A 20,913-nucleotide genomic window follows, 5' to 3' on the forward strand; every position below is an offset into this window, starting at 1 on the left:
TGCATATATGTATCTATACATAACAGATAATTTTGCAACTGACATCATATCCAGAATTCTCCTATACCAGTAGGAACTCTGAAACATTTTGATGCTTCCTAATAATCTATCATTTTGGATGATATATCATGCTTTGATTATTTTTTGTTGGTATTTAATTATGTTTTGAATTTTAAATAACATATAGCTTTACACATATATACCTGTATTTCTGACTAGGACCTGAGGATAAAACAGAATATAATTTCTGGTTTAAACAAACATATTTAATACTTATTGTTAAATTACCCTTCAGCAACTAGCCAGTTTACAATACTACACGTACTGTTATGTCATCTTCATCACCACTGATTTTCTTAAAAATTTTTTTTAATGTTTTATTTCTGAGAGAGGGAGAGAGGGAGGGAGGGGGTGGGGGCAGCATGAGCAGGGAAGGGTCAGAGAGAGAGCGAGATACAGAATCCAAAGCAGGCTCCAGGCTCTGAGCTAGCTAACAGCACAGAGCCTGACGCGGGGCTTGAATCCATGAACTGTGAGATCATGACCTGAGCCAAAGTCAGATGCTTAACTGACTCAGCCACCCAGGCGCCCCTGATTTTTTTTAATTATATAAAAAATGTTCTGGTTCTAATAGTAACTAATGATAAAGAATACTTTTCATTTAGTTTTTATTTTGTACATATTCACTAGCTCATTTTCTATTCTGTTGTAAGGTATTTGTATAAAAACTTACCTATATTTTGTTGCAAACTCTGTCCCCTATTTTTTTCTTTTAAATTTAATGAATGGGTGGAACAAAAAGTAGAGTCCACCATTCAATTATTTAGTCTGGTTTCCTCACTGAAAATCTAGAAGATTCTTTTCTAGTGAGTGGTTAACACTTTCATTGGCTTTATAGTTTTCAAAGGGGAAATGTTTTGTTTTTAGTAATTAAAACAATAAATGGGTGTTTAAAAAAATTTTTTAATGTGTATTTAGTTTTGAGAGATACAGAACGTGAGCAGGGAAGGGGCAGAGAGAGGGAGACACAGAATCTGAAGCAGGCTCCAGGCTCTGAGCTGTCAGCACAGAGCCAACGTGGGGCTCAAACCCACGAACCGTGAGATCATGACCTGAGCTGAAGTCGGACGCTTAACCAACTGAGCCACCCAGGCGCCCCTAAATGGGTGTTCTTTTAAGAAGCATTCAAACAGTGTAGAAATGTACAAAGTAGAAAATTATAAAATTCTCTAATAAAATTAGAAATAATCCCATTTATATCTAATAAAATTAGATATAACCATCTGTAGAAGGTATAGGAAGATTTAGTCATAAATAAAAAGATATTAAGTGAAAAAATGAGGCAATTATTAACTCTACAAAAAGCAATCTCAGCACACTCACTGACTCAGAAGTGAGCAATATTTACATGGTCATAAAATAAAAACAGTAACTGTGGGTTTAACCAAAACTTTTAACATAGCCATATTGGGAAGAGGGAGGAGGGCAGGGGCTACTATAGGAGATCGAAAAATCCTCCCTTACTCCTTTATGAATTAAGTGGTAGAAATATATGTATTTTATATAGCGATATGCATGTACATATGAGGGGAAACAGCTAAAAAAGTTAGTTGCTTCTGGGGAATGGAATTTGGTCCAAATGACTGCTATTTGGTTATAAGCCTTTTAAAGCTGCTTTATACTTTATGGATAATTACAACGTATCTAGGTTGGGATAAAGCTAAAAGAAAGAGGATAGCAAAACACCCACATTTAAAAACAAAATTCTCTTGAAAATTTTATTAACAGTTAATAACAATAAATCAGTCAGCATTTTCCAGTCTTTACGAAGTTTCTGTCTTGAAGATGAAATTTATCTCAAGGTTTCATGTAAAGCAATCAGACATGAATAAACTTATATAATGAACTTCTCAAACACATCTTTTTAATAACTATTTTTTTCTTGAGATGACAATTGCAATACTGTAATAGTATTATTATCTTTTTTATTCGAATGAACTGTTTTCAAGATGAATGGTTACTACCAAATCTTTATTTTTATTACTCTGCTAAGGCAAGCTAGAAACATGATACTTTAAAATTATTTTTAATTTCCTATGAACTATTTTATAGTAAAAAATTATTTGGTACTAAGTGTTCTTTATGTTCAAATTCTAAAAGTAATCTTTAGTCCCAAGTGAACTCAAGATTTAAAAAAATTTAGTGATATTTACATAATAAATATAATTTTAATCACTCAGTTCTTCCTCATCACTGAAATATGTGCTTTTCTTTATCCTTGGGCGTCTTGAATCATCTGATGTTGAGGGACCCCCTGAGCTGGGTTTCCATTTTTTTTGTTCTTCTTCAATTTTGGCTTGCTGTAATGTGATTCGGAAAACAAACAAAACCAAACCAGGAATCTGTTTATTTACAGTACATTATTTCAAAACATAGCAAAAACATACCATAAATGCCAACACTCCCCACCCTCCAGCTCATGCAGAATTTCTACTTCATCAGAATACCTCTCCTGCCCCCAAAGTTATGTCCCAGATTCACTGTGTTACTCAAAATTATTCTAGGCAATTTCTACTAATTAACAGGTACATTAAATGAAGCCTAGTTTCCATCCTTGCTGAAGGTGGGAATGTTATATAAAATATGACATCATTTAACTAAAAGGAAAAATGAATTAATGCATGTGTTTGTAATTTATCAAATACAAACATTAAAACAAAATAACTTTATAGAAATTAGAAGATTATATGGCCTTCTAAAATTTCATATACTTGTATTAGGACCTTTAATGATCAAAACTATGTTTTTGGTTTTGTTAAATGAAGCTTCTTTTTTTTTCTTTCCTAGTTTATTGTCAAGTTGGTTTCCATATAACACCCAGTGCTCATCCCAACAAGTGCTCTCTTCCATGCCCATCACCCCGCTTCCCCTCTCCCCCACCCCCATCAGCCCTCAGTTTGTTCTCAGCATTCAAGGGTCTCTCATGGTTTGCCTCCCTCCCTCTCCCCAACTAATTTTCCCCTTCTCCTCCCCCATGGTCCTCTGTTAAGTTTCTCCTGATCCACTTATAAGTGAGAACATATGGTATCTGTCCTTCTCTGCCTGACTTATTTCGCTCAGCTTAACACCCTCAAGTTCCATCCACGTTGCTACAAATGGCCAGATTTCATTCTTTCTCATTGTCATGTAGTATTCCATTGTATAGATAAACCACATCTTCTTGATCCATTCGTCAGTTGAAGCTTCATTTAAAACCTATCTTTAATTTAATAAAATCTTCTCTGTTCGGCTAAACTCACTTTAATCAAAAAGTTCTGCTCAATTCCATAATGAAATCAGAAAAAGATACTGAAAATGTTGTGGGGTCTGGGGAGCCTGGGGAGCTGTCTGGAAAGCGACTGACTCTTGATTTTGGCTCAGGTCATGATCTCATGGGCTGAGACTGAGTCCTGTGTTAGGCTCCATGCTGACAGTGTAGAGCCTGCTTGGGCTTCTCTCTCTCTTCCCTCTCTCTCTCTTTTTCTCCCCTCCTCCTCCCCCACTCATGCTTTCTCTCTCAAATAAATAAATAGACATTTAAAATAATAATAATTTAAGAATGTTGTGGGCCCTTAAATCTAGAAAGACCCAATGGAGATTGTTCTATCTCACTGCTCTAAAGACCTTAGAGAAACACCCTGTCTCCTAAAGTTAAGAGGTAAAAGGAGAGACGAAGGTTGACATGAAATAATCAATAAAGCAACCAAGGAATATAAGACAATGAACCCAAGGCAGCAATGGCATTTTTAAAAGAACTGTTTAGTACCTGGAAAGCTATGGCCTGACTAAGGCTGTCAAGGGCAGGATCCTCCCCTTCATCTTCACTTTCTTCTACTTCTTCACTAAATTATTAAAAGCAAAAAATCAGAATTTACTCAACCAATAGTAAAAAAACAGAAACAATACAATAATGTATTTAGTAAGAGTAGATATACATACATTTCTTCTTCTGGTTCAGGAATTTTCTTTTTTTTCTTTTTCTCTTTCTTCTTTGGAGGTTCACGTTCTCCAAGCATATTTTTAGGACAGGCATAACTTAAATGTCCACTTTCCTTTTGTTTCACATTAAAAAGGAAAGGAAAAAAGCTGTATTTGTGTGTTATTAATGGAAACTTACCTGGTACCCTATGACTCAAGGCTTTAGAACTTGAAAAAGAATACTGTCACACTAGGAATATACATTAAGAAATAGCAAAACCCACTACTTTAACATTTAAAAGAGATTATGATGTTATAACTATCAATAAACTACCTTAACAATAAAAGAGTATTTTAGTAGTTTTACTAAGAACAAAAGAAGTATTCTTCCTTCAACCATCTTAAATCTCAAGATTCAGGGTATAAAACAATTCAAAGTTTGAATGAACCATCTATGTTAACGTAAAACTTTTAACTTATTTGATAAAATGGGACAAAACCTTCCTATTAACTTCCAATATGCTGCTTAACATCGTTTTTTTTAAAAAATGTAAAATTTAAAGTCTTCACTTTTCCCATTTTCCTTTAAAATTTTTTTTAATTTGAATTTTTATTTATTTTTTCCTCTTTTTAAAACTTTCCCCATTAATTTCACTCCTCTCATATCTGGATTATACTTGCACTATCCAATTATTGTTAGCCATTAACTGTAATTCTCTGTGGCTACTGAGAACTTGTCTGAATTGATATGCAATGTAAAGGTAAAATATATATTTTGAAGACAATAAGGAAAAAAGAATGTAAAATATCTTAATTTTGAAAATATTAATTACATATTCAAATGATAATATTCTGGATATGTATTGGGTTAATATATAAAAAGATATCATTGATTTTTGCCTGTTTCTTTTTTTAATGTGGCTAGCAACAAATTAAAATTACATTTGTGGCTAGACTAGCCATACTGTTATAATGAAGTATATAACACAGTTGAGCTGCAAAACATAACACAATGAACTATAATCTGAACATTAATTAGCTCACTAAATACACTGAAGAAGTGATACATAAGAGTAAGGGTGTGGGGAGAGACTAAGCCAGGATTAGAACAATAGAAGAGAAAAATAATCACACTTTTCAAGTACATGTTAGAAAGCATTAAACAGACTGTACTTTATATATCTGGGGATATGGCTGAACACAAGAGATGTTACTGTTAATGAACTGCTAAGTGAATGCACTTAGATAAGCATTTTGCAAACTGTTTTTGGAATAGTATCAACATACTCCATATATAAAAATAGTTTCAGAGTGAAGTAACTTAAAGGAAAACCAGGCTAAATAAATGTATGCAGATTTTGAGAAGGGAGAATTTTAAGAAATACAAAAATGTACAAAGTATAATATAACGAATTTATGGATCCATAAACCAAAAAGATTAAAAGATTCATCCAGGATTTCTGGCAAATCTATTTAACCATAACTAATCTTCCCTTCCTTCTTTTCTTTTTAACAAAACTCAGGACTCTGGAACACAATTTCTAAAACACTAACTTAAGAGGTGTTAGAATCAGAGGAATTGACGGAATGTACCATCCTTCCATCTGTTTATATATTATCTCCAGGGAGGAAGGGGTTGAGTGTGGCAGTGAAGGAAAGGACCCCAACCTATTTCTTTATATCTTCCATGTGATTTTGTAGCCAGGAAAATGTCTCTCAGTAAACCTCACCCCATCTCCCCATTAATAGCTCTGGACTCTGATTTTTAAGTATTTTATGTAGGCATTTGGGAAATTGACAGTGAGCCCTAGACGAATATTCTTCTGGTACCATCATTATTATGGGCCTTGTGCATATATTTTTCCTACTCAACAAAAGTTTAAATGGGTAATGATAAACTATAAGAACTAAGCAAGAAAATTTGGCGATAGTTCAGTTACAAACATTAGCAGTACTAATGGAAAAAAAACTCCCAAGTTTTATTATTTATTTATTTATTTATTTATTTTTAAATGTTTATTTATTTCTAGGAGACAGAGAGAGAGACAGCGTGAGCAGGGGAGGGTCAGAGAGAGAGGGAGTCACAGACCGAAACAGGCTCCAGGCTCTGAGCTGGCAGTCAGCACAGAGCCCGACGCGGGGCCCGAACCCACGAACTGCGAGATCATGACCTAAGCGAAAGTCGGACGCTTAACCGACTAAGCCACCCAGGTGCCCCAAAACTCCCAAGTTTTAAAACACAATATCCCATACAGGATAGGCTGGTCATATGGTAGTGTTTACACTGAACTGTGATGCTTAAACATTGCAAAACTATTACAGACACAAAGAGTATCCTATTATTACAAAAATTATGGGTCACAAAAATTTTTTAAGACAATAATAAATAGTCTAGCGCTTTTTGATTTAACATTTTTTAAAGATTTAGAAACTGGAGAAATATTACCCAATTCAGGTTATCTTTACATAGTACATTTTAATTTAGTTTACTTACATGAGTTGATAGTCCCAAAGTAAAACAACCTTCATAACCTGGGTTTAGTCAGCAGAAGTTGTAGAGAGCACAAATGAAACACTGGTGTGAAAAATAACTTAAACTATGGAAAATTACATTAAGTTTTAGGTATACTCACCCCACATTCATAACACTTAGATTTATCAAAGTAGTTACGTCTTCGGATGAACTCAGCTGCTCTTCCATTGTCTATAGCAATGCTTGCTTTTATCACTCTACCAAATAACTAAACCAGAGAAAAATATAAATGCAGAAGGATGTATTTCATTGAAACCTAAAACTATATAGTTACTTGATTCCATTTCCTTTAGCCTTCAATTCCATTTTATTTTAGGTTACTGTAGCAATTAACTGCCTACTCTGGTGTGACAAATAATATTCTGTAGGATAGATTCCTATTCCCTAGATTCTGCCAGTGTTTACGGTACCCGATACAGTTTGACCTCTTTTCTATAAGTTAAATACCCTCAGAATCTATTGATACCCATGACTTGACCGTCCTCTGAAACCCTACATTTTTGGTTTGGAGGAGCACAAAGGCTTCTGGATTAAAAATCTTGTTGGGAATTAATGGCTTACCTGTTTGTTGTTTATTGCCCTGGTACAGTTTTGTGCAGAATCTTTATCCAAAAATAAAATAAATGCAACTCCTTTACTCCTCCTGGTATCTTTATCTTTCATTATAGTAACCCTTAAGGCATAAACAAATAGCCAGTTAAAAATAACAAGGCAGCAATAAATAAAACATATTAACGAACACTTGGAAAATCGAAGTATTCAAAAAAGGGTTAATAAAACATTTACAGAGTAAGAGATTATATACAGTTGATAAATCAACTATTTCTTCAAAGTTATGGGGTATCTTCTTCCAAAGAAGAATGGAAATGAGAAAATGTGATAATAATTTAACAAAAGTGAACACAGCTATGACAGAAGTACCTGAAAGTACCTAGAGGGTCAAACATTACTCAGAGATTGAAGAATGAAGTAAGGAGATTACAGAGAGAACAGAATCTTGAAGAGTAAGCATAATTCCTTTTTCCCACTGATTCCCTCACTCTACAGGAAAAAACAAAACTGAGGTATTCTCTTCTATGCAAAAAGTAATTTACTTAAATTATTTTTCCTAGGTTTTAGAATCTAACTATATTGATATTCTTCTTTAAAAAAGTTTTTATTTAAGGGGCACCTGGGTGGCTTAGTCGGTTAAGCGTCCGACTTTCGCTTAGGTCATGATCTCGCGGTTCGTGGGTTCGAGCCCCGCGTCGGGCTCTGTGCTGACTGCCAGCTCAGAGCCTGGAGCCTGTTTCAGTCTGTGACTCCCTCTCTCTCTGACCCTCCCCTGCTCACGCTGTCTCTCTCTCTCTCCTGGAAATAAAACATTAAAAAAAAATTTTTTTTTTAAAGTTTTTATTTAAATTCCGGTTATTTAACACAGAGTGTAATAGTTTTCAGGTGTACAATGTAGTGATTCAACACTTCCATACAACAACCAGTGCTCATTACAGCAAGTGTACTCCTTAATCTCCATCACCTATTAAGAATCTCCAGTTCTATAGTTCTTAGCTAGTGATAGGGATGATAAGAGCACAGAAACTGTTCTTTCTTCTGACCTTTGTGCATTAAAAAAAATTTTTTTAATGTTTCTTTTTGAGGAAGGGAGAGAGAGAGAGAGAGAATAAGCTGGGGGGGGGGAGGGGGGGGGGATGGCGCAGAGAGAAGGGGTAGACAAAATCTGAAGCAGGCTCCAGGCCCTGAGCTGTCAGCACAAAGCCCAATGTGGGGCTCAAACTTATGAACCATGAAGTCATGGCCTGAGCTGAAGTTGGATGCTTAACCGACTGAGCCACCTAGGTGCACCCCTTGCTCATTATATACGATTAAATATACCTTAAAAATCAGTGTTCAATAGGGCTCTCTGGAGAAATGGTGATCCCAAGTCTGGGCTATAGTAGGTACGGGATGAACTTGGAACACCTTATTATGCCAAAAAGGAAGTACTTTAAAAAAAAAAAAAAAAAGAAATGATGGGGCACAGCATAGGAATATAGAAGCCATCTTAAAGGAGCTTGCACTGGCCAGATCTAGGACAATTTGAGTGCCAAAATAATTAAGTACAGTAATAAGTTATAAACCACAGGAAAAAAGTTGTAATTTATAAGTCCACATCAAATAAATGAATGGGGGATAAGGGAGGGTTTTTGCTTACAGCAGAATGTCAAAGAAGTGCTAGAGTTGGAAAATCACTATTTGCAACAATCATAACGAAGACTGGATCAGACAAGATGATTTCTTGATGAATAAATACTAAATTTAAATGAAATTTTTATGTGGAACAGGATATTTACATTAAGAATGTTTCTCACAGACTGTTTATTAGTTGCAAAGGGGAAAAAAAGTAATTCTACAGTGGAGCAATTGGTCAACACCTTGACTAGGCAATAAAACTTATTATTGGTAATGAGGGACACATGCACACTGTATGGATCCTGATGAAACTCCACAATACAACATCACCTACACAGTTAGCAGCCCAGAGTACATAGAACTCCAATGTGATCATGAGACAACATCAGGAAAACACAAAATGGCGGGGGCGGGGGGGGGAAGATGAGAGNGAGAAGAATTCTATGTGGGACATTATTAGGTCAAGTGATGAAACTTGAACATGGATAACTGATTCAACAAAAGTATTTTATCAATATACATTTATGCATTTGGTAACCATGCTGTGATTATGGGATATTATAACCCTAATTTTAGAAAATACTAAAGTATTTAGGAGTAAAGGGTGATGATGTTTATAGCTTACCCTCAAATAATTCACAAAAACAAACTGTGTATATAAATACATACACATGTACATACACACATCTACACATATACATACCTACATGAGAGAGAGAACAAATGATAAAGTAATGGGGCAAAATGTTAACAGGTGAATCTAGGTAAAGGATATTTTGATGTTCTTTATACTATTTTTGTAACTTTTTTTATAAATTTGTGATTATTTCCAAGTAGTAAAAAAAATAAATAAAAAAAAGGCAGGGTTCCAGACAAAGCTTAATAATTTTCTAAAATCTGAATTAACAGGAGAACAGACAGGACACAAATAAATAAACATTTTATTTACTATTACATTTCACATGTTATAATTTATGCTATTTGGATTTGGGTGTAGGTACTTACATAGCCCCTGGAATGCCAGGTAGAAAGATGCCACTATATTAAGAAAAAGGGGTATCTTTTTTCATTCAAAAAGTAAACCTAAGTTGAAATAATGTAGGGCAAAATGGGCAAAATGGTTTAGTTTCTGAGAAGAGTGCATCTGCTATTCATTAGGCTTAGCAGGAAAGAAGAGAAGACAAACACTTGACGAAACTTGTTCAGAGTCACCACAGTTAATTGAGGATATCCAGGAAACTGTTTTTTTTTTCAATGTTTTTATTTATTTCTGAGAGAGAGAGAGACAGCATGAGCAGGGGAGGGTTAGAGAGAGAGGGAGATACATTATCTGAAGCGGGCGCCAGGCTCTGAGCTAGCTGTCAGGACAGAGCCCAACACAGGGCTCAAACCTACAAACCCTGAGATCATGACCTGAGCCGAAGTTGGAGGCCTAACCGACTGAGCCACACAGGCGCCCCATATCCAGGAAGCTTTTGAACCAATTTTGAAAGAAATATGAAGATAGTTATTTTAGCTTTTTGGAATTTGCATGTTTGTGAAGGTCAGTTAAAGTCACAAATCATTTTTTTCTTAAAGTACTATTTCAGAAGTGTTAGCTTTCAAAATCATCCTCAGTTAGCTTCCAAAGTCATCTGTCCCTTTTTTCATTCCCACAGCTTTGTCCTCAATGGCACTGCTGTTTCAATGGTGCAGTCTTACTAGTTCCCTAGATGTTAATGCTCTCATATGAAACTGAGAGAGCCTCTATTGAAGGAGTAAATAAAGTCATGTCATTCTTTTGCTCAAAAATCTTTGTTGCTCCAATTTGCCTATTTTTTGGTCCTATAATCAATGTCCATTATGATTTGACGTCCCTCAACTTTCACTACTTCTCACTCACAAACTATGAGGTATAGCCACAAAAAACTGCTCAATGTTCATGAAGCATGGCCTGTACAATTCCAGATTGGTGCCTTTATTCACATGGCTTCTCTTTTCAGCTCTCAATTGTTGCTAATCCAATGTTTACTCATTTTTCAGAGTTCAGAACATGTTGGTTCTCTAATCTCTTTACCTGGAAATAATTTCTCCTCCTTTCTGCTAGTCTTTACTGAAATCTATTCATGTAAAAATCATACCCCATCTGACGTATTTTAATATAAACTCCTTTAAGATTGTCTTTGTAACCTCTATTAAGCCTAGCTCAGTATGTGAAAACAAAAAGATACAAATAGGAATCTGGTTTCTCAAAAAGAGCGCATCTATTTGTTTATTCATGTGGTTAGTCAGTCACCCTATTAGCCTCAAGCCTAGGCACTATAAGCACTGATAATTAAAGGCCATAGGACCAGGCTTTTATTTTCAGAAAAAAGCTTAGACTCTAGAGTAGAGAAACCTATAATCCAATTACAATACACTACTTTGAAAGAGATACCTTCTATGGTTAAAAAGAAAAAAAAAAATTATTACACCAAAGGTTAGAAAGTACAAAATCTAGATTGATTCCCATGTTTCTAGCATGAGATGTACTCGTTTAAGGTCACAGTATGAAGGAGACATTATTCTGGGAAACCTCAGTGTTATGAAAACACCTCCTTCTCACTCACCTAACCCTGACATACAAAGTAAGTACATCACTAAGTATTACCATTTTACGTCCTATGACCTCTCAAATCTGACCAGTCTCTGCCTCTCTCCCTATACCATCTTGGTCCACATTTCTCTCTTGGGCTATGGTTATAGCTTTTTTTCACTGATCTCCCAGCATCTGCTTTTGTTTCCCTCCAAACTAATTCCTACACTGAAGCCAGAATAAGCTTCTAAAAATTCAAATTATGTCACTCTCTCATGTAAAATTCTTTACCAGTGAATTCCCGGTATTCTTAGGGTGAAAACCAAGTATCTTAGAACATGGCCAAGAAGAAAGATTAGGAACCTGTTTCCATCTCTAGACTCATCTTGTGCTTTCTCCCTCTTGTTTACGCATTTCTAGTCATATTGGCCTTGTTTCTTTCTTTCTTCTTTTTTTTTTTTTAAATATTTTTGAGAGACAGAGACAGAGAGAGCGCCCACACCAGAGGTAGAGGGACAGACAGAGAGGGGGACAGAGGATCTGAAGTGCACTCTGTGCTGAGAGGAGAGAGCCTGACATGGGGCTCGAACCCACAAATGGAGAAATCATGACCTGAGTTGAAGTCAGATGCTCAACTGACTGAGCAACCCAGGTGCCCTGGCCTTCTGTTTCTTGATCTCACTTTTTCTCTTTCCCCAAGGCCTTTGCACAAGCTATTCCCTCTACCTAAAATGTTCTTCCCATTCTTTTTGCCTACCTTTTACTCAGCCTTTAGGTTTCAATTCAAAGGATACGGATCTAGGTAAACCTTCCCTGACTATCCAGACTAGATCAGGTTTTCCCTGTTTATAGGTGCTTATAACTCTGTCTTTGACTTCATAGCATTCTCACGGTTTATAATTATATACTCATATGGAAATTCATTCAGAGATTCTGACAGATGAGAAAACCCAAGAAAAGGTAACAAAATGGTTAAGGGAAAGTCAAACTGTTGGTTTTCAAATCTTGTGTGCACCACTAACTAGCAATATGATTTTAGGTTTATTGTGTGCTTCAATTTTGTTATTTATAATATTAGGATAATAATAGTATTTATCTATCTTAAAAGGTAGTAGTGAGAATTTAATGAGTTAATATATATAAGATTAGAATGATGCCTAGCATATTTATGTACTCATTGTTAAATATCATTATTAGTGCTTTGACTAATAATAATGATTTTTCAAAATTCTGAAGACCTGAAGTTTACCCAGAAGCATTTTTGATGATTTTCTTAGTAAAAGAGCAAGTTTAAAAGAAATTAACTTCAGGATGCAGATGAACTTCAACTGTTTAATATCCATTCATCCAAAGCTAGGGAAAAAAAAAAAAGATTGGCCAAGATAAATATGCTCTAAATTCTTGGGATTTTAAATACAATTTTAAATTTATACTGGAATATATACTGGTTATAAGATAGTTAGAATGTTAATATCTTGCTTTTATTTCTTTGCCCTATAATATAGTTGCATGATTGATTTAAAAAGTGAATTAGGGGTGCCTGGATGGCTCAGTCAGTTGAGTATCTGACCCTGGATTTCGTTTGGCTCAGGTCATAATCTTGGTTCAAGAGTTCCAGTCCTGTGTAGGGCTCTGTGCTGACTACCTGGAGCCTGCTTGGGATTCTCTCCCCCACTTTCTCTTTGCCCCTCCCCCATTCATGTTCGCTTGCGCGTGTGTACCCTCTCTCTCTCTGCCCTCACTGCTCATGCTTCCTCCTTCTCTCAAAATAAATAAACTTAAAAAAAATAAAAGAGTGAATATGAGAAGTTCTTTTTGTCCTTTGGTAACTTTCAGCCCCAAATGATACCATCTCTACCATTTTGGTATCTTTCCAGTCTTTCCAGTTGGATCTCTTTCTATGAAAGGAGAGAACATGTTTTCTATTTATCAGTTTCATAAGCACTCTGAATGTCATATGCATTGAAGTATTTTTTATATTCTACTTATCTGACAAATGAAATCCACTTATGGTATACTTGATAACATACCTTCTAGTAACCAAAATATGTACTTAATCAGAGCTTTTAATTTAGGTCTTCTATTGTATAACAGCATCAGTTTTAGTTCTTAGTAATATGGTAAGAAATTATGTTGTTTTAATAAATTATGATACATAAAGCAATACCAAGAAATCCTTCAATATGAGGGTGTATCTTTCACCTCATGTTTATAGTATTATGTCAAGTTTAAAAAAGACAATAGGGCACCGGGCGGCTCAGTCAGTTAAGCATCCAACTTTGGCTCAAGTCATGATCTCATGGTTTGGGAGTCTGAGCCCGGCCATCAAGAGCTGTGCTGACGGCTCAGAGTCTGGAGCCTGCTTTGGATTCTGTGTGTCTTTCTGTCTCTCTGCCTCCCTCCCTCTTCCCCCACTTGCATGGTCTATCAAAAATAAATACCCATTAAAAAAAAAAGACAACAAAATTGCATGTATAGAATTGAATCTTTGAAAAAATTATCTATACATGTTTATATGTTCAGCAAAATGACCAAAAAATACTATTTTTCTTTGTTATATCAAATATCTGTTTTAATGGAAAAATAATAAACCTTAAAAAAATGGAAAAGTAAGTTTAGATAAACTTTTAATTGAAGTTTCAAAATTTGATGTGCATACTTACTTTACAACTTTGCCATATTTGGAAAATATCTGAAACAAAAGACCACATAATAACTTACAATTTAATTTAAAATCATAAGACACATTAAATTTTCAGGTTGTATAAATTGAACACATTCTTTGTTAAAGCTTGTGAAAACTTTTAGCCTTTATTCTGTAAAGCAGGCCTAGGGAGATACATTTTTTTTATTGACTAGAATAATATTCTTATCTGTCCTTGGAATCACAGGTATCTGTCCCAGTTCCTAAATTTCTAACAAAAGAGTGCATACAGAGAAACAACCCCTCTCTTTATGTTGGCATGCTGAAGGCATACACTGCACAGCTGCTGTGTCCCTGTGGTATATCCATGGCAACTATCAACCCCACCGCAGCCCCAGAGAAACCATGTGCTGTAAATATCAGTGCTGTGGGATATCATTATTACTAGTCTACCCCATTAAACAATCACTATTTCAGAAGGCAGATCCTTAGACTGCTTATAAAACAAAATGTAAAACAAAAAAGCTTCTATAATGAAAAATGCACTCCCATCAGTCTATATTCTTTTGCCCATCCTTTTTCTGGTAGTTCTTCATGGTTGGGCCTTATTTTTCCTTTTACTTCTATATCTTTACCCTAAGCAATCTCATCTATTTCTGTTTCAGCCACTACCTATATACTAATAGTTCCTATTTATTATGTCTTAGAAAAGCATTTCAGAATACATTGATATTTACACAATCAACTGAGTTTTATGATTAAGTTGTGTAATGCTGGAACGTAGTATAACTGGTCTGCAGAGTTAGCAACAGTGAATCTTGAAGACCAATACAGTTTTCTGTGTAAGACTTTCTAATCGTTTATTCCACTCAGAGTCCTTACCATGATATATGTAGGCCCTACAAGGCACACCTGAACTGGCTTACCTCCTAATAGCCCTTCCTCTTCTCTGTACTTGATTTACTCTGTGCCTGAAATGCTTTTCCTCCAGACATCCACACAGCTGCCTCTTTCTTTCTTTAGGTTTTTATTCAAAAGTCACCTTCTCAATAAGGGCTTTAGACTGTCCATGTAAAATTTTACCACCATTCCTGACCTAACATTTAATAACCTTCTTTATTTTTTTTTAATGTTTATTTTTGAGAGAGACACAGAATGCGAGTGGGGAAGGGGCAGAGAGAGAGGGAGACACAGAATCCAAGGTAGGCTCCAGGCTCCAAGCATCAGCAGAGCCTGATGCGGGGCTCAGACTCACGAACCGTGAGATTATGACCTGAACCAAAGTTGGACGCTTAATCAACTGAGCTACCCAGTCGCCCCAACCGCCTTTATTTTTACTCCTCAGCATCTGACATCTTAGCATTAACTTAGTATCCAAATAATAATATCATTTGACTTTTTTATATTTCACATTTTTTTAATCTTGCTATGTTATGAGTCCCAAGATGGATTTTCATCTTTTTGTTCATTGCCATGTTCTCAGTATTTCTAAGAGTGTTCAGCATAGGTTAAGTGTTCAATACATACAGACACATCTCTCTTTTGATGCAAAGAAAGAGCTGAAATTCGTTTTCTCTGTTTTTTGAGACTCAGCTATCTCAATTAATCAAATACTATGTATCACCTATGCACCATCTCTGTACTTAACATCTACCCAAAGAAGCAGAGAGAAGAGGGCACACTTGGAAGAAAGGATTCATTCCTTCCAGTTCCTCTCAACCACTCATCTGCAGGACAGGGACAGCAGGAAATTTTGTTTTCTGTAAGGTGGAGAGGAGAAAGATGATGTTGGCGTTTCCTCCCTCAATTACCCTTATTCTGAATTGAAAACAACATTTATTAAATGGTTAAATTTCTAACATAAATATAAATTAAAATATCCTTTCAGAATTTGAGGGTTAGTAAAGGGATCTGTTTGCTTTTATCGGCCCTTGTGTCCAAAACCTCTACCCCACCAGTTTCAAAAAGTCAAATTAGCAATCAGGAAATTCAACCTATCATAAATTGCTCCCATGTCATGAGGCTAGCTGTGTCTTCTGTGTTTATAAAGAACTTGTTATTCTCCATGAAAGCACTGCAAACTTGCATTGGAAATTATAAAATTGTTAATTTTTTACTTATGTTTGCAACAGAGGTCTTTGCTATTCATGGCTTCAGTGCATTGTAATGTACTTACTAAGAATTTTGCCAAAAAGAACTGTTTGCTTAAGGTACATTTGTACTTCAAATAGAAAATTCAGTAGATGGTTGTACTAGAAGTTACTTACCCGGTATAAGTCATTGTTGGTCAGGGAAAAGGGCAAGTTGGATACATACACTGTGCTTTTACTTGGGGCCAATCCACCACTCATTTCTAAAAAGGAAAACAAACCCAAAAGCAATCTAAACCATGTATTCTTCATTCCAAGCAAAACCAGTATAGACAATCAATAATGTAATTATGCCGTATTTAATACACCTTCCTCACTTTTTGGGATTAGAAGGATTGACTCCAGCTGGGTGAATTAAGTAATTTCGTCTCACCAGACACCACTTCAAAGACCCTTCTGGTCCTTCTTTCAAGCAGAGCCCTTACACTAACCATCCCAGTGCTGGATAATGGTGTGAAGGAAGAATGAATTTTAAACAGATGAATAAAAAACTGTTAACCTTCTCTGGGGCTAAGATCAAGAAAGTGCTTTTCCATAAGGTTTCATACCTTGCCTACCACAACAGAAAGAATCTTGTAGCTCCGAAAAACCTCAGCGGCTCATTTTTACTAATGCTTTGGTTTTGGGTACCTTTTTGGTTGTTTTAATATTTTTTTCTGAAGTGATGTTAAGAGAAAATTTTAGCCTCACATTTTAATGGTGTAAATTTTTCAAATCATTATTTTGCATATTAATGATAAATAAACGATACATTTTACTATATGAATAGGTTTCAGTACCTTGAAAGATACTGAACTGTGTATGTATTTTTAGTTTACAGATATAATTGGTAATTTTCACTGCGTATTTTACAAAGCAATTATCTGTGAAAATTATGTGGTACTCAACCGGGTTCAAATTTTCGATTTAAAAAGCGTGTTATGGTGTGTACGTGAGATGGGGGTAGGGGACATCACAAATAGCAAAATGCTGACTTTAAGGGATGCCAATTCGCGGAGTAATGAGAAAATTGCTAGATGCTTTGAAATGTTTTGGGGGAGTTTATTAGATAACTTCAGGAACTCAACATCTTAAAAGTTTCCCGTTTGAAAATATACATTAGCCGTTCTGGTGAGAACTGAGAAGGCGGGCAATGAAAGGTAAATGGCCCGGAATAAAAAAGATGCGGGGGGAGAGGGGTAGATCGTTTTAGAGGCCGGGTCCGGGTGGGGCCTCGCTGGGAGAAAGCCCGCAGCTGAGAGGCGTTTACCTTGAGGTGGGGCGGGCCGGGGAGACTAGACCGCGAGCCCTCCACTCAGCTGGGGCTCACGCCCGACTCTTCCTCGTCCCCCGCAGGGGCCTTGGCATCACGGGTCCGGGGAGGGGTCAGGCGCCGAAGAGTACGAAGGCAGCGAGAGCAACGCCTCTTCCTGGCGGGAGCTAGACCCAGGCACCGGAGGCGGGACCAGAGGCGGGCGCTCTTGCTGACGTTCTTGAGCGCGCCGGAAGTGCATGCCTAAGAGAGCGGCGACGAGCGGACGGCTACGTTTACGGGGTCTCCCGGTGGCTCAGAGTCGGTGAGCGCCTTACGCCTTTCCGAGAGGTGCACGGGGCCGAGCGCGCGGGCTGCTACCCCCGAGGAGAGCGGGAGGGCGGGTGTTTTCCGTGGCGGGACAAGAGGCTCCCGTTGCATTTGAATCGTGCCCTTGCGGTTGAGGGTGTAGAGACGCAGTGGAGTTTGGAATAAAGGAAACTGTTGAGTCTGAGGCACAGGTTTGCTTCTCTTAAGCGTCTTATGTATAAAGAGGACTGAACTAGGTAACTTCAGTGACCCAAGGTCAGTTAGGAAGTCGGTTAAGTTTATAGAATGTGTTCGATGTACCCAGTTAGGTGTTAGGCACTTTGAGAGCTACAAAAAGTGTAAAACAGGCCTTTTTCTGGTGGATATCTCAGTCTAGTTGGGAGACCAGGTCAACTTGGATTCACAGAATGACTCATCTTGGGTGTTGGTATGGACAAATGTTGGACTTCTTGGCGCCTTTTTCTGTTCTGTAAGTCTGTGATGGGCGCACACTGCTTCTTATCTTGAGGAAGTAAACGGGCCCGTCATTCCCGCAGAAAACTCACAAACTAATGCAAGGTAGTTTATACTTCTACCCACCAGCACACACAGACCAGGCCTCTGACCCTTCCCTGGGAGCCTGCGTGCCAGCAGCCTGGAATCCAGAACCTCTCCTGGAGTCTTCAATCCAGATTGAAGCGGATATCTTCTAGAAGGAAGGAAGTGCATCCAGGGCGCAGCTGAATTTTGAGGGGCTTGGATGCCTCCACATCCACCAGGGGACTGCTGGGACTAATTCTCTTGGCAAACTTGTGGCCAGCCAAAAACTACTATGCTTCACATCCCCGTTATTTTTGGTTACCGCCCAAGATGTAAGCCCGGTTGGTCTTCTATGCTACACCCGCATTCCCATGCTGCTTTCTGCTTCCTTCTCCCTTGTTTAGGCTAGCGCTGTTTCTCCCTCTTCTTACACATTTCGCGCCTCAACAGGACAGCTGCGTTCACTGAATCTCTGATTCCCTGCTTAACAAACTCTTTATTGTCAACCTCTTTATGGAAATTCTCTCATCTTGGACTATAACTAACACTTGGCTTTTGCCTTCAGCCCTTTCAGTTGAGTCCTTTCTCTAACACTTGCATTTAATTTTAAGTGATGGGTCTTGCCATATTGAACTGATTTCACTTCCTCAGAATATTTTTCCTGCCCCCATGGTTTTGTGGAGGTTCTTTTCTCTCTGAGGCATTTGATTTCTCTGACGTTTCTTCTACCTCTTTGTGGATAATTCCTACACCTGCTAAACTTTTTCAGTTTTCCTGTAACTTAGAGCGGTGTTTTCTAAACCGCCCCCTCCCTCAAGAGAGTTAAGTACCCGTGGGCCATGTGCTAAATGCCCTCTACTTTCCTCATCATAGCACTGACCACATGTATCCTATTTAATTGCTTCTCTCTTTGCCTTCTCTACTAAGCTAGGCTGTGGAGGAGGGACTGTTATTTGTCTTATTTTTGTAACTCCAGTGCCTAACAGGCAGTTAGGTATTTTTTTTTTAATGTTTATTTATTTTTGAGAGAGAGAGAGACACACACACAGAGAAAGAAAATGAGTAGGGGAGGGGCAGAGAGAAAGAGTGAGACACAGAATCTGAAGCAGCTCCAGGCTCTAAGCTGTCAGCACAGAGCCGGACTCGGGACTCCAACTCACCAACCGTGAGATCATGACCTGACCCGAAGTTGGACGCTTAACCGACTAAGCCACCCAGGTGCCCCCAGGTATTTCTTTGATTGCAGCTTCTGCAGGTGCAGTCTCAGAAGTCAGGCAGTTGACATGTCCTCTGACTTTAAAATGGAGGAATCTTTGGAAAGGGGTTGGCTGCTGTTTAGCTTCAGCTGATAGTGGCTGTGTGAACAGGATTCCAGATTACCAGAGCATGTTTTTTCAATAACAGTTGAAAATACAATTTTTAAAAGTAATCTCTCCCAGTTGAGTGTTGTCAGTGGAATAAAGTGTTTTTGTTTTTTTTTTTAAAGGTTTTAAATGTTTGTGAGAGAGAGCGAGCCCCCCCCCATGAGTGGGGTAGAGCAGAGAGAGAGGGGGAGACAGAATCTGAAGCAGGCTCCAGATTCTGAGCTATCTGCACAGAGCTGGACATGGGGCTTGAACCCATGAACTGTGAGACCTGAGTTGAAGTCAGACACCTAACTGACTGAGCCACCCGCGTGTCCCTGGAATAAAGTTTGATTTAAAGAAACAAACAAACCTGGGCCAGACACACATCAGTAGTGGCCTACCAGTCACCAGTTTGAGATCTGTTTTAGTGTTGTAGGGCTTAGAAATGGGCTTTGAGGAGAATACTAGATTTTGAGCTGAGCCTTCATGGATGGTTTGAAGTTGAGTAAGAATGGAAGGAGGTATTGTATTTTGGAAATATGTCAAACAGCTCCAGGGTGGTGTGTGTTATTTAGTGGCACAGTGAGGAAGCTGGCATGAATGATCTTTTTGGAGAGAACTGGAGTTTAGGTGAGATGATAGAAGGATCATATAGAGGGCAGAGGAGTTTGGATTTGTTACAGCTAATAAATGTGAAGCAATTTGGATTCTTGATCAAGAAAAGTTCAGGTATGGATGATGTATCAGCAAAGTTAACTGAGTATCCCTTTTTAAAGGTGAAACGGAGGGTGAAAGACTGGAAGGAGGCTGATCAGTTAAGACTGAAGTAAGATTTAGATTTGTAGACATACATAAGCAAACATCTGGTATTTTTGTCTACTTTGATAATGTCAGTTACTTGATCACTTACCCTGAACAGTCAATTTCCTAAGTTTAATACATTACAGGGGGGCTTATATAAGAGGTATCCTGAAAGCCCTGAAAAGTCAAAGAAATTGTGAAACTAGTAGAAAATGCAGCACTTTAAGTTATATACACTTATATATATATAAGTGTATATAACTTAAAGTCATATAGTTATTCTGAAGCAATCAGTGGTCTCCTTTCCTTTAGCCTCTTTCTCCTTTAATCTATTTTGTATACTGCCCGGCCAGTCTTCTGGAAGCACATTTTTGTCACACCTTATTTCTAGACTTAAAAGCCTACAGTGAACTTCTTTAGTTTTTTGTTTTGCTTTATCATTTAATGCCCTTGAATTTGTTCTGTCTTTGCCTGTTTCCTTTGTGAAGCACTGCAGGATGATAAAGGGGGCTTGGAATTTAAAGTTATGCATACCTGACTGATTCCAAGCTTTAGCTTTGTGATTTGAGCTTTTCAGAGCCTCTGTGCTTTATGTGAGATAGGAGAGATACGATGTGCTAAAGGGGAGGAAATGAAAGCCTGTTATTCCATGCAGTCTCCCCCCCCCCCCCCCCCCCCC

General features: G+C 37.5%; 2 protein-coding genes across 14 annotated transcripts in view; one reads left to right on the forward strand and one right to left on the reverse strand.

Annotated features, from left to right (window-relative positions):
• PPHLN1 (periphilin 1) overlaps positions 1–20,913 on the forward strand; it is a 182,178-nt gene that overhangs the window by 16,644 nt on the left and 144,621 nt on the right. For 3 of the 12 annotated variants that reach the window (XM_077753214.1, XM_077753212.1, XM_077753222.1), the window contains exons 1-2: positions 17,538–17,563; positions 18,151–18,419. The exons of 2 other annotated variants lie outside the window; for them this stretch is intronic. Coding sequence is in view for 4 of the 10 variants with exons in the window: in XM_077753212.1 (XP_077609338.1) it covers positions 18,380–18,419 (40 nt within the window). In the remaining 6 variants the exon portion in view is untranslated. Of the gene's footprint in view, positions 1–17,497; positions 17,564–17,628; positions 17,760–17,803; positions 17,824–18,150; positions 18,420–20,913 lie in introns of those variants that run through there. 7 more of the 12 variants (XM_077753217.1, XM_077753224.1, XM_077753215.1 and 4 more) reach the window with 5 other exon arrangements.
• Positions 1,765–17,445, reverse strand: ZCRB1 (zinc finger CCHC-type and RNA binding motif containing 1). 2 transcript variants are annotated; one of them, XM_077753210.1, is made up of 8 exons: positions 17,257–17,445; positions 16,125–16,210; positions 13,877–13,905; positions 7,052–7,163; positions 6,591–6,698; positions 3,979–4,091; positions 3,806–3,881; positions 1,765–2,360 (listed from the first exon to the last, which is right to left on the reverse strand). In XM_077753210.1, exons 2-8 carry the CDS (start codon positions 16,206–16,208, stop codon positions 2,229–2,231), a joined length of 654 nt encoding a protein of 217 aa, XP_077609336.1. In that variant the 5' UTR covers positions 16,209–16,210; positions 17,257–17,445; the 3' UTR covers positions 1,765–2,228. The 2 variants fall into 2 exon arrangements, with proteins under 2 accessions (XP_077609336.1, XP_077609337.1); XM_077753211.1 differs by lacking the exon at positions 13,877–13,905.

Source organism: Crocuta crocuta, unplaced genomic scaffold (genome assembly GCF_008692635.1).
Source record: "Crocuta crocuta isolate KB4526 unplaced genomic scaffold, BGI_CrCroc_1.0 scaffold30, whole genome shotgun sequence".
NCBI classification, from domain to species: Eukaryota; Metazoa; Chordata; class Mammalia; order Carnivora; family Hyaenidae; genus Crocuta; species Crocuta crocuta.